The sequence below is a fragment of the Thermoascus crustaceus genome (genome assembly GCF_041956765.1).
Source record: "Thermoascus crustaceus strain CBS 181.67 unplaced genomic scaffold VTN00scaffold_10, whole genome shotgun sequence".
Classification (NCBI taxonomy): Eukaryota; Fungi; Ascomycota; class Eurotiomycetes; order Eurotiales; family Thermoascaceae; genus Thermoascus; species Thermoascus crustaceus.
The window spans coordinates 88,002-103,474 of NW_027192536.1; the positions used below are offsets into that span (position 1 = coordinate 88,002).

The 15,473-nt window shown below is 51.3% G+C and overlaps 5 protein-coding genes across 5 annotated transcripts; 3 read left to right on the plus strand and 2 right to left on the minus strand.

Annotated features, from left to right (window-relative positions):
* Positions 1-892: 892 nt before the first annotated feature.
* Positions 893-2,031, minus strand: VTN00DRAFT_2441 (uncharacterized protein; the record flags this gene model as incomplete). Its single annotated transcript, XM_069428660.1, has 2 exons — positions 893-1,476; positions 1,527-2,031. 2 exons carry the CDS (start codon positions 2,029-2,031, stop codon positions 893-895), a joined length of 1,089 nt encoding a protein of 362 aa, XP_069283493.1.
* A 1,349-nt stretch (positions 2,032-3,380) lies between these two features.
* On the plus strand, positions 3,381-6,131 carry VTN00DRAFT_2442 (uncharacterized protein; the record flags this gene model as incomplete). The annotated part of the gene is made up of 2 exons (XM_069428661.1): positions 3,381-5,558; positions 5,622-6,131. 2 exons carry the CDS (start codon positions 3,381-3,383, stop codon positions 6,129-6,131), a joined length of 2,688 nt encoding a protein of 895 aa, XP_069283494.1.
* A 3,250-nt stretch (positions 6,132-9,381) lies between these two features.
* On the minus strand, positions 9,382-10,330 carry VTN00DRAFT_2443 (uncharacterized protein; the record flags this gene model as incomplete). Its single annotated transcript, XM_069428662.1, has 3 exons — positions 9,382-9,595; positions 9,710-10,007; positions 10,090-10,330. 3 exons carry the CDS (start codon positions 10,328-10,330, stop codon positions 9,382-9,384), a joined length of 753 nt encoding a protein of 250 aa, XP_069283495.1.
* Positions 10,331-10,910: 580 nt separating this feature from the next.
* On the plus strand, positions 10,911-11,480 carry VTN00DRAFT_2444 (uncharacterized protein; the record flags this gene model as incomplete). Its single annotated transcript, XM_069428663.1, has 1 exon — positions 10,911-11,480. One exon carries the CDS (start codon positions 10,911-10,913, stop codon positions 11,478-11,480), a length of 570 nt encoding a protein of 189 aa, XP_069283496.1.
* Positions 11,481-12,482: 1,002 nt separating this feature from the next.
* On the plus strand, positions 12,483-14,471 carry VTN00DRAFT_2445 (uncharacterized protein; the record flags this gene model as incomplete). Its single annotated transcript, XM_069428664.1, has 2 exons — positions 12,483-12,548; positions 13,059-14,471. The coding sequence occupies 2 exons, from the start codon at positions 12,483-12,485 to the stop codon at positions 14,469-14,471; spliced, it is 1,479 nt and encodes a 492-aa protein (XP_069283497.1).
* Positions 14,472-15,473: the final 1,002 nt, after the last annotated feature.

Below are 15,473 nucleotides of genomic sequence, written 5' to 3' on the forward strand. Positions count from 1 at the left end.
TTCCTACGACCGACCCGCTGTGCTTTTGTGGGAGGGAAGTCCATCGGTTGATCGTTGTGATATATATATATATATATATATACCTTATATGCCCGCTTGTTCTAGGCGCCATACTGTACACTATCATTCTGTGTTGTCTGTTGTAGAGCATGGGATAGACCATCCATTCATTTCAACATCTGATGACTTCCAATGTACGTACCTGCCTACATACCTGCCTAGATTAGATTAGGTAGTTTATTGTTATACACTGGAACGAGATACCTTTTGTCCCACCTTTTTCAGGTGCCTTTGCCTACTTAGAAACGACCAGTGCTTGACGTTCTGAACAATTGAATAGATACAATCCATCATCATCATCATCATCAGAGTGGTGCGTTTCATGATGAAGTATTTATTATATTTATATTGTTGTTATCTACCTATCCACGCTGGTTCGGCCCAGCCTTTGTTCTTGTTCTTGTTCTTGTTCTTGTTCTTGTCTGTCTGTCTATCTGGACCATCTGCCTGCCTAAGGTTGGGTTTGGTACCCTGATCTGACTGACATTTTGATATTCTCGGGCAGAAATCCCGAGAGATATTTTATTTGGGGGGGGGTTTTATATTGTTTCTTTTCTCAGGGGCTTAAGTGACTTGACTGCTCTCCTGAAAACCCTACCCTAATTAATGTAATGGGGGTTGTCGTCGTGTCCCATGGGATTATATTAGAAGGTGTCTGTTGTCTGTTCTGTCTCATTTATTAACTCCACAGAGAAAACCTATCAGGAGACAGACAACAGATCTGGGCCATGCCATGTCCATTCTAAAGATAGATATAGATAGGTATCTGATGTAGAGAACAAACGAACGGTTTCTAACGATAGAATACGTATATATGCATATATATACAGGACTACCGCCCGAACCGCATCTGCGCCCTGGCGTACCGGCACAACCCCCTCAGGAACTCCTGGTACTCGACCGCCTCTGCGGCACCGGTCATGCCGCTGCTCTTGTCGCCCGTGCAGTAGATCTCCGTCAGACGGATCTGCCACGGCGGGTATCCGTCCAGCTTGACGTAGGGGCCGAAGATCAGCAGGAGGTCGGGTTCAGGTTTGACCATGTAGGGGGAGGTCGTTGTTCCGTTGGAAACTTCTCTATTGGTGGCAGACGGCTGCGAGGTGATCTCGCTGATCTCGGCGTCGATCAGCTCCATGCTGATGTCGTCGGGCGAGAGCTTGCCGTTCTGCGACATCTCGGCCAGCGTCTTGGTCAGGTCGACGAGGGTCTCGCGGCCGTCCGGGGCGGAGAGGAGGAGCATGGTCAGGGTGGCCGGGTTGGACTTCTTCACTGCGCCGTGAGGCTGCGGGGGGCTGTAGATGCTGTGATGGGGGGCGAAGAGCCGCAGGGTGGGCTGGTGCGCCGGGGAGCCGTAGTAGGCGGAGAGCTTGCTGGTGACGATCTGGTGGAGGGTCGGGATGTACGACTTCAGGATCCCTGAAGACTGTCAGTATTCATCCGTTACATCTCAACTGCTTAAGACGTACCGCTCTTCTCGTATATGCTCAGGGTGGGAATTCCTGCACACGCGCTCCACGCCGCCAATTCCGCAACGTCGTCCATCAGCGCCTCCAGCGCATCATCCTCCTTCCGCAGCGTGAGCACGACGCTCAGATGCTCCGGGATCCGACTCAGCCCCTTGACATCCTTCTGGATCAGCTCCGGGGTGCGGTGGTGGTAGAAGAGGATGGCCAGAATACGGTCGACGACGGCACGGTAGCTCTGCACCAGACGGACGTAGATGCCGAAGAGGATGTGGATGAGCGTGTGGACGAGCAGGTGAATCTGCGACTTGATGAACGTCCGGACAGGCGTCGTCTTCTTCGACTTTCGTCCCGTCGTCTTCTTACGCCTGAGGGTCGGTGGCCGATGCAGGGCGGACGGGTCGGGCAGGTAGGACCTCAAGATATTTTCGCGGTCCGACGCGGAGAGCGCTGCTCCGCGGGCGCGCACATCCTGTCGGTAGAGCTCTGTATCCCTGGAAGAGATCATGAGGAACGAGATGTGCAGCGGCCGTTGCTGCTGCTGAGAGAATGGGAAGGGGGGTGTGGGAGAAGACGGACGTCGAAGCGGACAGCAGAATTATTGAAGCTTAAAGAGGATCCGCAGATCTGTCTGCCCAACGTCATCGGCCGCGTCGTCGCCCAGCCTCTCCTATACATAACACAAATTTGCGACTGCGCCTCGATTGAAGCCTTCGAAGGCGTCTCTTGCCAGCTGCTCTGCTTTCTCTCGTCTTGTCTGCTTGCACTTTCGACCAATTCTGCACCTTGTTCCTCGTGGGTTCTTGAATGCAGTTGCACCAACACAGTATCGATAAAGCGAGACTAAAAGATACAGTGAAATAGGCAGGCTAGTATACAATAGTGAAGCTTTTATATATCTCCAGTTTTCTGGCAATCCAGCCTAGATGTTGTGACAGTTATATTCATGTCCATGGCAATGCGACCTATGACAGCGGAATTGGGATCCTCCGAAAACAGACGAAACCACATACCATGAAGAAGAAGGCAAGAAACTGAGCTTGACGATCCTGAGCATTCGCATGTTTAGGCCTTCGACAAGCCCTTTGTTGAGCTATTGTCCGCACGGTTTCTATCTTAAATTCTCCAACAGCCTTCCCAGCCCCAAGCGTTTGCTCATCGGAAGCATATTGGATCGTTTCCCAGCTTCCAGAACAGTCTTTACCACAGTCAGATTCAGCTCTTAAAGAACAAGACCTTTGTCCCCTACCTAATTGATCGTTGGCGCGGCTTTTATCCTTTCCCTGGATTCTTTTTGTCGTTGCTGGCACCTGTACCGGCTCGACTGTGGCTGGGAAAAAAACGACAGTGAGATCTCAAACTTGCGCCCTGTCGACTCTCCATTATGCTGGTCAAAGTTTATTCCATATCAGACACAGCATGCTATTACTGGTGCTTGAAGAAGGGCAATAAAGGGTCGATATCAGTATAAACTACTTACAGCTTGCAAGACATTGATCTATGAAACATGTCACGTTGCGTTCGGAACGAGTATCGCTGTGGATCTAGCCTTTTTTTTCGGCACTTTGCTAGAAATAGTTGCTGTAGTCAGAAGATAATACCTTCGACGCCATATTACATATAGAGCTGAAGTGCTAAAGTCTTTGATGGGCCGTGGTGCTAAGAGCGCGTGGAAATAGCGGAGCAGCCAGCGCAGCTCCGTCTCCTCCGCATCAGTCCATCCCAGACGAGGACACTCTCTGGAACCGACCCCGCAACATGAACTGAACAATAACTGACTACTGTCTCTGCTATCCACCCTTTCTCCGCGACTCTCTCTCTCCTCCGTATGTGGCAGCGCCATCTCCATCCATAACAATGCCGGACACCGCGTCCATAAACTCGGCGTCCACCAGCGCCGCGCGCTCTATATTCCCCCAGGGTCCCAGCTTCGGTCTCGAGGATTTCTCCAGTCGAGATTATATCGTCAAAGACTTCATCGAAAATCTCTCCGACAGTGCTATTTCACAGCGTCGCTCTGCGGTCGGCGCCGCCAGCAGCGGAAACCAGCCTTTCGACCCCAAGCCGTTCATCCGGACCTTCGAACATGCCCAGCGGAGACTGAACGAGCTCTCCGGCGACCTCGAGATTCGCGAAAATGAGCTCTCGGCCGCGGTGCGCAGGGCCGAGGCCCAGCATACACAGAACCTCAGCACCCTGGGCAGGAAGCTGAACCAGGCGATCCAATCATTCCAGAAACTGGACACGTCGCTCAACGGAGCGGGCCTCGGAGGAGACATGGCCGGGGGCACCGGGAACGTGGCCGTTGAGACGGGAAGGAAGCTGGAGGAGCTAGATCGGCAGAGGCGGCGGGCGCTGGACGCGCATTTCCTGATCCAGTGTTGGGACGAGGTCAGCAACAAGGGGGAGATCACACTGTTGGAGAACCTGAGGAGGTCGGGTACCAGCGAGGGCAAGGTGCGGTCAGCCCATATCGCGCGGCAGTTGTTGAGGATCAGTCAGAGGCTCGACCCGATGAGCTGGGACGAGATGAACGGGAGGCGCAATTCGGTGTATACAATAACAACAAATGGCGACACGAAGGCCAACGGGGAAGTTCAGAGCCCAAAGAAGAATACGAGAGAGATTATCGAGAAGTTCTCCGAAACGCTGGAGAAGGACCTCTTGAAGCAGTTTGACGATTTCTACCGGAAGGCCAATTTCGACGGCATGAAGGAATGCGCGACGGTGCTTCACGACTTCAACGGAGGCGCGAGCGTCACGGCACTCTTTGTGAACCAGCATCAGTTCTTCATCGACCGGAGCCAACTCATCTCGGAGGAGGTTGGCGGAGATCCCGAAGCGTGGGAGAAACTGGCGGATCCTGATACTGAACCTCCGGGAGTCGAGCCTAGCCTGCAGTCGCTGGTCGACGAGGTCAAGGTAGTTGTCCAGGACGAGTCCGCCATCATCAAGAGAGCTTTCCCCTTCTATGAGCAGGTCCTTAGTAAATTTCTACAGCGTGTGTTCCAGCAGTCCATCCAACAACGGCTCGAGATGGTCCTTGACAAGGCCAACAGCGTCTCTCCTTTGGCTTTCCTGCGCTGTCTCCAGGCCTCGCGGAGCTACATCAGTGCGCTGGTTGAGAATATGAAAGCTCACGGTTTGACCGAGCACCCGGACACAATATCATCGCAGACCGCTGTCATTCTGGACCAGCAGCTGGAAGATCTCTTTGTTCCCTACTTTGTCGGATCCACCTACATCGAAAGGGAAAAGAAGAACTTGGAAGAGCTATTTACAGCCCTCATGTTTAAGTTCACCACCTATCACACACGTCGGAAAAGGGCAGCGACAACCTTTATGGCGTCTCTCGCCAAGTCCAGCAGCGAACTTTTCACGTCCGCAAAAGAAGCCTATCTCAGCCGTCTCGACTCCGCGGAATTTACACCTACGCAGAAGATGACGCTCCTGCGGGTCGCCGGGCTCAAGGAGACGACCGATTTGAGCAAGCAGAATGAAATTGAGCTCACGGATGAAGATGGCCAATTGAAAGTATCCTTCGCCAAACGAATGATCAAGTGGCTGGCCGAAGGTGTGGGCCGTGAATTGGAGCTGAGCGTCAACAACGAGACGCCAAAGGACGTCTCCGCGCTTCTGAACCTTTTGCTATCCATGATGGGGGAGGGTTACATTGAGGTTGCTCTCGACGCGGCTCTCGATGCGGCCATATCACAGGAGTCCACAAAAATGGAGCCAGACTTCTCGTATCTACCAAATCTTCGCACTGCCATCAGCATTACACACCTGATGATAACGTGTATAAACACGGTTCTCATCCCGCTTGCGGCAGGCAGCATCACTGTGCGGCGAGACATGGAGAAATCGACAAATCTGGTCGTCAACAGAATTGAAGAGAAGATCAATGCAATTGAGCAGAGGACTGTTGATGCAGTGTTAACGTGGGTGGGCAAACTACTGTCCAATCAAAAGAAGAACGACTTCCGGCCAAGAGAAGGAGACGGTGCGGACTGGCTAGAGATGCTGCAGACTCCGGTGAGTTAACTTACCTCGTAGTTTGGTTGTATTCATAAAGCATGCCTGCTAACGCGTTCCCAGACCTGTGCCTCCATCTCTGCCTTCCTTACCCGCGTGCACAACCTTGCTCTGACTTCCCTCCCATCGAGTGGATCGAACATCCGGAATCTGCTTACCGAGATAGCTCTGGGATCGCGCAGTCTCCTCCTTGAGCACTTCAAGCGCTTCCCGGTCAACGGGCCCGGTGGTCTTATGGTCACCAAGGATATGACACGGTACGTGGAGCTGTTCAAGTCGTGGGATATTGACGAGGACGTTAAAGCCGTCGGCGGTCCCCTGGATGTCCTGCTCGAAGTCGGTAGTCTCTTCGTCGTCGGTCCCGAGGCACTGCGGGAGAGAGTTCGCGGAGGAGCAGCAGGCGGCACCAAAGGGCCAGGAAGCAATGCTGGCGCAAGCAGTGGAGGAGCGCCTGGTGGAGCAGCACAGAGCAAGACCGGTACAGGACTCAGTGTGCAGGAGGTTAGAGCGTATGTGCTTCGGAGAGAGGATTCGAACACCCCGGCAATGCAGAGCGTGCTGAACGCTCTATAATCCCTGCCATACTTTTATGTTCCACCGAGTATGCGTCTACGACACTGCTCTATCGTTTCTTCTGCGCCTCACTTTCTCAGATGGTCGAAGCCCTTTTATTGGTTTTGATATCCCATTGAATATGTTTTCCCAGCGCCTTTTCTTTTGAACGCTATACCCTGTTGCAAGGTTTTTATTGGCCAACATCGATCCTGCGACTTCCCTTCTTAGTGCCTAGGTATGCTCTTCTTTGGATACTTCTTTTTTATTACTCGGTCTATTTCCCGGTGCATGTGGAAAGGGTTTAGGCTTCCATTGGCTGCCATTTGGCCTCCTAACTGGCAGGTTATCAGCCTGAATAGGGTATAGATGGATTATGTTTCAGTTTATCAATATAGTGTAGTTCAGTTCAGCAATATGAACCGGTGTCCTTTGGACAGTATTCTGCTAGTCATGGAGCTTTTAGTGATCTCCTTGTATCTATACTGTGCTGTTTTGTTGTAATACAATTTAATCGCGATTATTTCTATTCGTCAGAACTTACGCTTGCTAGTCAAAGACCTACACCCTCACAATCGTGCGCTCTATTTCTTTCTAGACATACGTTCTTCTCAACTTCATCCAACCAGTCTATGTATACCCAATGGGGCAGCTTTAAACTCATCCCCATCAATCTTACACTCGAACTTCAACACTTCGTGGCGCATGGGAATGTCACGTAACCTCACAAGCATAAAGAGATGGGATTGCCACTGCACTGCATCTTGCAGATGAACAAGGCATACCGAAGCAGCACAAGGGCGCTATGCTATCTCTCGACAGTCACCTATTGGAAGATCAATCCTCTCAATCGATGACTGTGGATCAAACGTAATATCCATCTTAATGCTGTCTATGTTCCAAGACACTGTCTACCTACCGCCCTTGTACGTATGTGGCAAGATGGCAGTACCAAGCAAAGCAAGGGCGACAAAAGCTCAGGCTGCGTATATCCCTAGGTAGGTAGGTAGGTAGGGAACACAAAACTATACCTCCGTACATACACTAAAGACCCGCTCCTCGATCTCATTCAACAACGCACCACGAATCACAGACTATAGTAGTAGAATAGGTAGGTATGTACCTAATGCATTGCATTGCTGGCCTCAACTCAACCCTGAAACTGGACTCTACATGCATGCATACATGCATTCATCGTTTCAACAGACTGACTTTGTGATCTTAACAGGTCTGTCTGCTCGCTTCCTGAGACGTACTGTATGTACAATACATACCTCATTACATCATACATGGTGGCTGAGCTGGATGGGACATACAAATGTACAGCCACAGTGTATAGTACAGTACATACATCCGTGACGCGTACAATGCAGAATACTACTACAGTACAGTAGAGGGGCAAATGCTTTGCTTGCTTGATGCACAGTGTATGTCTTGGATTGTGGTTTCAATGCTAGGGAATACATTCGATTCGGTTATCATAGGCTAGAAGATATGTCTGTCCTGTACATAAAACTATGATATGATACTACTGTTACATACATCTATGCATGGTGTGACCACCAGGTATGTCTGCTTTACTCTTCAGACTCACTTGCTCAGCAGTCTGCCCTGCCCTGCTTTCTGTCCTGCCCTAGCTAACTAGGTAGGTACTTAGTGTTGACTCCAGCCAAGTCTTGTCGGTTGAAGCGCAGCCGGATGGGGCTCTTCGAGTTCATCTCGGCACTGACGACGGAAAAATAGTATTCATCATCATCATCATCATTCTTTCCTACAAATTAGTGCGGAAAAGCACTATGTGGTCAAAGGAAAACCCAGGAAATGTACTGTACAAGCCGTTTCGTTTCTATTTTTTAGACAGATAAACGGGATCGTCATAGTAGTGCATACATAGTACGCGTCTATTCATTTATTAAGTAGGTAGGGATAAATAGATTCTATTTGACTGGTTATCGAATTGAAATATCTCTATGGATCTGTAGTCCGTGGTCTATATATACGTGTGTGTAAAAGGATACAACAGTCCTGAAACAGCTCGTTGGAAATGAATATAAATGTTAGCTCTTATTTACCTCTTCCGTCAATGGCTCGAGGTTCCGCCAGTGTGGGGAGGGAAGGGACATTTATAGAGTAATCACGCTAATTAGCTAATTAGACAGATGAGACGGCTCGCATGGATGACTAGTTGATTACATTTAATGAGCTGTTTATGCAATTGTGCCGTATAGCAGACGGTGTTGACCGTTACCCTCCCCTTCGTAAGGGCGAGGTCCTTCCTTGCAAGGGGTAGTGATGCAAGCAAGGTGGGTGAGTGGATTTACGCAGTACTTATTTCGAAACCAGAATAGGATAAGAGTGACAATGAAAGCCAATCATGCAACAAATAATAAGATCAGTGGCAGAAAATTACTGGAATGGCAATGGCTATGCATAAATCTATCCTGTACGGAGCACATACATACATACATAGGGGATATGCATATGCCGGTGCACAAAGAACCCGGCATCGAACTTCGAAGGATCATGGATAGTGACGTCTGACGCGTCGAGCTGTGGATGGGACTTGCTTTCGCATGGCGAGGGGCGCAACACACATGCTCAATTATGTGTGTTATATCCGATGGTAGATATACGTATATTGTAATAATTCTTTATCAATGCATGAGGTCTGCGTGGGAACGTGCACCTTCATCCCTGCTTGGGATACCAGACCTGAAACAGTATCCTCTACACCGCCGGCAGTCAGGCGCATGCATGGTTGCCGAGAGACTGTCCAAATTTTATGTCTTTTCGGGGGATGACAGGTGGATTGAACTCGTGCATGGCTTACGCAGAGCTTAGTTCCCACTGAAGCCGACTCGAGAATTACCTGACATCCACATTTTGGGGTTGTATACTGTAAATCGGATTTCAAACCGGCCTTGCGGGGATATCACGGTCCAGCTGAGTCAGCCTTGGATATGCCATTTCAGCAAGTGACGTACGTCCTTCCAAATTATAGTATGGTTGGAAGACAGAGATGACTATTGACCAGTGGGATAACATTAAACTCCATACGGGACATGAGAGAGAGCGTATTACTCAGGCTAGAAGGAGTCCGTGGACAATTCACCTGGTCAAAAGGTCCTCCAGGCCGCCGATATGTTCTAATCTCTGTAATAGCAATTGACTAATTAGACGATTAATGCTTAAGCCGTCAGAATAGTCATGTTTAAAGGGACCCTGGTTCAACATGAAACGCGGGCAGGCAGCAGCTGAGATCTCAAGACAATCATCTCTCCAGAGGATGCGCAGGAATCAGTGTGCCATCGCTGACGAACCAAACATTCCAGTCATCGTCGAGGGGCCAGTCACTCCGCTCGTCGTCATCCTTCGGCGTGCTCTGCTCAGTCAGCTTCCAATAAGCCATAGCATGGGCGTCACCATTGATGACCGGACATAGATGAGGATCTCCTTCGACCTCGATCTGAGAAGCGAGGTAAAACCTAATTGTGCTCGTGAGCCCTTCAATGGAGGAAAGCATACTATCCAGTGTATCAAACGTATATAACTCTACGTCGTCATATTCAAGGATATAAGTATGGAGCGACTGCACTCACCTATAGCCATCCTTGCCATATCTGTAAGCGCTGGCCTCTAGTGCATTAAGGAGCGCAGCCTTGCTGGCTCCCCATGTCGACCTCAGATCCTCGGGATCGCACGACATCACGCTCCCTGTCGCAATAAACGCTTTCGGCAAGGACCTCCCACCCGTCCTGTCGAGTGCCTTGAAGCCAGACACAGCTTCTCTGAGCGAGGTGTAACCACCGACCGCAATAGTCGCCATGTCCTCCAAAAGGGCCGCAGGAGCGATAGAGAATGGATCGGCCGGATCTTGAGGAAAAGCCAGGCCCTCAGCTGTCATTTGAAAGCTCTATATTAGTAAATCCCAGGGCGCTCGTGAAGCCCACAACGTATAACGTAGCTGGAGTTGCTATACCGTGATACACCACCACATTTGGAATTCCGAGCTGCCTTTTCACCTCCTCGAAGGCGTCTTCAACAGAGTTGATCTGACCCACATCCACTGCCAGGGGAAGCAGGCCCTCCTTCTCTGCCCTCTCGATGTCAGTGTCATTGCCCCCTATAGCAACACAGTATCCTTCCTCTCGAAATTTCTGCGCCACAGCCCAGCCAATTCGCGGAATCCGGCCAAGGATAAGTACTATCCTGGGAGACATAAGACTTATATAGACAACGGTTATCTTAGCAGACAGAGAGAGAAGTTAATATCAATGCGAAAGTCTCAGCTGCCAGAATCCTCGGACGAAGGATCTTGTTACACTGGGGTATGGAACACTCGGGACGAGGGAACGGTCCTCCGTTTCAACATTTTTTTTAAACGTGGATAAAACAAGGGACAGCAATTGAAACGTCAAAGGGACTCGAAAGGCTTCCAGCCTCTTGGCTGATGGTGTTGGTGGAACTCTAGCATCGAAGCGTGAGCGTATTGACGCCGTATCCATGACGTAGGTTCGAGTCAAGAGCACACGGAGAAATATCCGACGCACCCATGCAGGGAACTTCCTAACTAGTTATTCGGTAGAAACCACCTAGAAATGATATACAGGATTGTGGCGTGTGCTTCTCGAACGGCCGATATTCTTGCTAGTGAGCGTTCCGTGTCCATCATGATTTCGATCCTGCGGCCTGCCAGCAGTTCATAGGGGTAACGGTCTGTTCGCAGGCCTGAGCCGCTTGCCAGGAGGGAGAAAAAGGAGATCTATCACATCCGATCAGCGAGCCATCGCGTCTTTTCTAATGACCAGTCGACAAGGGTCCGGCTTCCTGGTCCTGGCAGCAGTTGGCTCGCATCTACCGTTCAATTGGCTTCTCCGTGGACGATCCAGACCCCTGGAAAAGCCCAATTTGTCGATGCAGTTCCTGCTGTGCGACCTTGGAGGCTTTGACGGGGAGCAAAGTGCGCGACGCAAGGGACGTCTCCGAGCGTCGGCGAATATATCAGAAGCAAACGAGATCGCGGATCTGACGCGAAAGACGCAGGCTGCCAAGTGCCGCACGGAGATTTTACGGATCGTCATCCCTCGACAGCGGAGAATTTCACGCGTGGATGTGGTTGACGACGCTGGATCTGTCCAGCAACAGGCACAGAACGTAGCATCACCTGTGTCTTCCACACAGTCCTCAGCCCTTGCGACCACACATCTCAGCCAGCAGGATGAAACGCCAGACACAACAACGCTCTCACAGCTCGTCCTCCGGCGTGTCCGGTACTCGTCGATCCCTAGGAGCTTTGACGCAGTGATGCTTTGCTCCATCCCTACCGATACGTTCCTAATGCTAATTTATCCGTTGAAGCGTTCTAGCTGACACAACTTCCCGTGTCCTTACGCAATCAGAGAGCTTCACCAAGTTCCCCTTGCAGGCACAGGGCAGGACAGCTCACCACTGACGACCGTGCGGGGAGGATCCTCATGGCCCGAACGTTGGTGGGCTCCATCCACACGAGTCCGACTCTTCAAATCCACTAACAGGACTCGCTATGGGTCGACTCGTTGGCCCGTCCGTTGATTGACGCGAACGATGCCGACAAGTGGAGACGATGCTGTCAGCCTGCTGCGAAGACAAGAACCTCCAGAAAGTGACAAGTCCCAAAAATATCTTCTAACAGCGCAGCTGCTCTCCTAATTGGCCGCGGGATATGAAACTTGAACTCACGGGCCAGACCGCGCGCTCTTGTTTCCGATCCCCAACTTTATTCTTCTGCCTCTCAAGTCTTGTGTGCAGATTGCAGTCAGCGCGGACGAACTCACCCAATGGAGGCCGAGTCATGAGGTTCCTTGAAGTTACCGCCTTGCAGTATGGACCACTCTGGAGGCTTGTGAACCAGCCTGGCGGACTGTTATCCCGCATCTAAAGAATATTATATAGTAGCCCTAGGTATATTTGACAGCTAGTTGATCCGTGACCCGTCAATATTAAATATAGGAGGGCGTTTCCTTCAGCCTCATTATTGCTGCCCGTCTTGATCCTCTTCCACTATCCGAACTCGGTGGAGGTCTGCAGGTTAGGACAACTTTGCACGCAAAGAGCTGAATACTCATCAGCTGAAGGTGCTTCCCTTACCAAAACTGAGGGGTGGTGCCTCCGATCGTTTCCTCCCTGAGGAAGTTGGAATTACGTTCGGCTCTATTGAGCATCTATCTATTTTTTACATTCAATAGTTGGATATATCCTTCTGGAATCTCTTCTTGCCGTCTTGCCTTCCAGTTCCACTGGCAATTTACGCCGATACCCACGGTTTTTACTCTGCACGCCTCGTGCAAGCAATTCGACTTAGACTCCGATCCTCCACGAGTTCGGTAATCAGAGATGAAGGTTCTAGCGGCACCCACCGACGATGACTTCGATTCTCTTCCTCCCGCATTAAGGCGTAAGGTACGTGCGATCAAGCAGTTGCCTTAGGGCCCAGATGTTCAAGACTTCTTTCTATGCCGGGACGCCAAGTGCAAGGGTTGCGTGGCCCAATTTCTTCAGTTTTCTGCATAGCCATTTGTTAGTGTTCCTTTTGTTCAGTCTCTGTTCTTTTGACCCCCGTTGCACAGACGTGGCCTTTCCCCCCCTCGGTAAAAGACCCTCTCTGTGACGCCGGGCACAGATCCGGTGTGCTGGTGCTGAGAGGGGAACAAAGCAGAGCTGTGTCACACGAGGAGGATGGGGCATGGCCATGGCCCTGAACGAACCCCTGAGCCGGCGTATCGCGGAAACCCCACCGGGCCTGACTATCAACGTGTTCACGGGCCCTCGTTCGCCGGGATGTCTGGGGCTCGGAACGACGCTGAACCACACATGAATTGTCTCTATGATGGCTGTTCGATAGCCACCCCGCTGGGCACCGTGCCATCTACTAGGATCGTACCCTGCTAACCTGGACCCTCCTGACTATAGTTTTTCTCGAACCTGGAGCGCCTCCGTCTAGAGCGCCTGCGACTAGCACAGAACGATCACAACCATGGCCACGACTATCGATCCGCCCTGTCAGGAGTTATCGCCCGCGAGGCCAACCTCCTCCACCCTCGCAAGTTCCGGACGGTGAACTCGTCTGCCAGGAAACGCAGTCGCCAGAAGGAGAACTACTCGCCCCGTCGGCTCCGCAAGCCCGAGTCGGTCCAGGTAGCCTATCTTGCGGCACAGGCTGAGTCGCAATGGTTCCATTCACTACCTCAAAAGATCCAGCAGAGACACTTTTCTAGAGAGGAACAAATCCTCTTTCACCACAGAGGCCTCTGTGGCAGTGTCATCCTCGACGCTGCCGACGAGATTTTCTACAGGCTGGATCACCAGCGACAAGCCAGTCTTTCCCCGCGCGCGTCGCCGTCCCATGAGATGGTGATGAGCTCGAGTTCCTCCATTGCAACCTCAGAATTGTCCGACTCTCCTGCTGATTCTGCCATCGATATGGGCGAGTGCCGCCGGTCTTTCTACGACAGCTTTCGGTGTCTGGATGAGGACGGAGACCTCGACCTCAGTCTGGACGACTATCATTCCCATGTCGTCGACACTGTCGCGGCTCCCAAGCAGCCACACCGCAGGAAACCCTCCTTCCGGCGGACACTGTCGTTCACCTCGATGCATATCGGTCGCCACTCGATCTCAAACCTCAACCACCGGATAAGCACGTCGAGTCAGTCCAATGTTTCGTCTTCCTTTGGCCCCCAAACCAACCGCTTCTCACTCTCTCGACCTGTTTCGGGCAACCGTGCACCTCGCCATGCTGCTCATAGTTCCACCTCCAGCATCGATCCTTCTGCACAGTACTATCAGGACCCAGAGGCCCGTCTGAAACTGCGAGTCTACCTGGCATCCCCGCAGAAGTTTGACGAGGCGATCGAGTTCGGCTTCCCTTCGCTTGACGACAAGCAAAATGTCCGCCCCAGGCGGCCTTCTGGAGAACCGCGGCGGAGGACCCAGGAGTCCGCGCACACCTTCTTGGATGACAACGACGACGATGACAGTCACTCAGTACACGAGTCTCCCTCAACGGATGGCAGGGACCGGGGCGACGAGGAAGACGATCTCGGGGGCCCACGGGCGCGAAAATCATCTAAGCCGTTGCAGCCCTTGTCCACATGCGCCCAGGGGTCCGGGCGGAATCGTGAAATGACTCTGAAGATGACTCTGACGAGACCGGACCTACGGACAACTGACTCTTTTGCCACGTCCCCCCGTGCGAAAGACTTCGATGACCCATTGAAGCTCGCAGATCTGCCACCGGTAGATGAGAATTGTCACCCTTGGGATCCATCATCAGCCGAGCGGGGGATGGTGAAGAAAATGTGGCGTAAAATTCGGAGACGATGAAATCAAACTGGCGTCCGGCTCTCTTTATTCTTTATTGGCTTTATATTCCGCCACATTGTTTCCTGATGACAAGCTCTGATGTCTGATTTGCCGGCGTCTGCGTCAATTTATTCGTTCTTGATTTCGGCTTTGTTATGCTCGCATAGACCCAGCAGCCTTGTTCACTTATCTCTAACCTTCGCTTCTTCTTCTTCTTCTTCTTCTTCCTTTTTTTTCTTCTTCTGGCTTTCTGACGATGGACATCGATTGCAGTTCTTAGCGCAGACTCCGAGATCGGCTCGGTATCCTTTTGTTTCCCCGGTCATCCTCTCCATGGGTTTCTTTTGATTCTCGCCTTTTTGCGTCTACAGCTGTCATGAGATCATTAACGACGTGAATACAAACGCAGCTGAAAATGTGTTTTGCCTGTCTGTTCGTCCCTGCGATTCTTCGTTAGGTTACTATGCATTCCGGTTCAAGGGCCTTTGAGCTACAAATGGGGAAAGGTGTATTGATATTATCATCAGCGATTGCATTAGGGAACAGATAAAAGTGTATATATATCGACAAGCAGCAGGCCAATGAAGTATAGCTTAGACTTGTTGGGAAATGGAGCCACGGACAGACCGACCATCCACTCGAGCCTAGTAAATGAGGGTATGCGTAAAGAATTAGGGTCGTTCGAGATCCCGTACATACAAATCAGGTCATAGTTACTCATGCTCCGATAAGGCAGCCCGCCACGTGATTGTCGCCAGTCGGGAGCTTCGCTTTAGGCCACGCAGCTCGCGAAGCTTTAGGAACGACGACACTCAAGCTTCTCCCCTCACATACCCCACCTTCTCGACCCCCCAGGCACCTCCATTCCTGTTTTGCGGGAGGAGCGCGACATATTTCTACTGTCGTTGCAGTTGTTTCTCTTTACTGACCTGCGGTCTTATCGGTTATCGCGCCAGTCTCTCCTCGCTGATCCGCTCGACAGGTTCTCCCCCGACTGTCTTTTCAGATGCCGGACAAGCAACG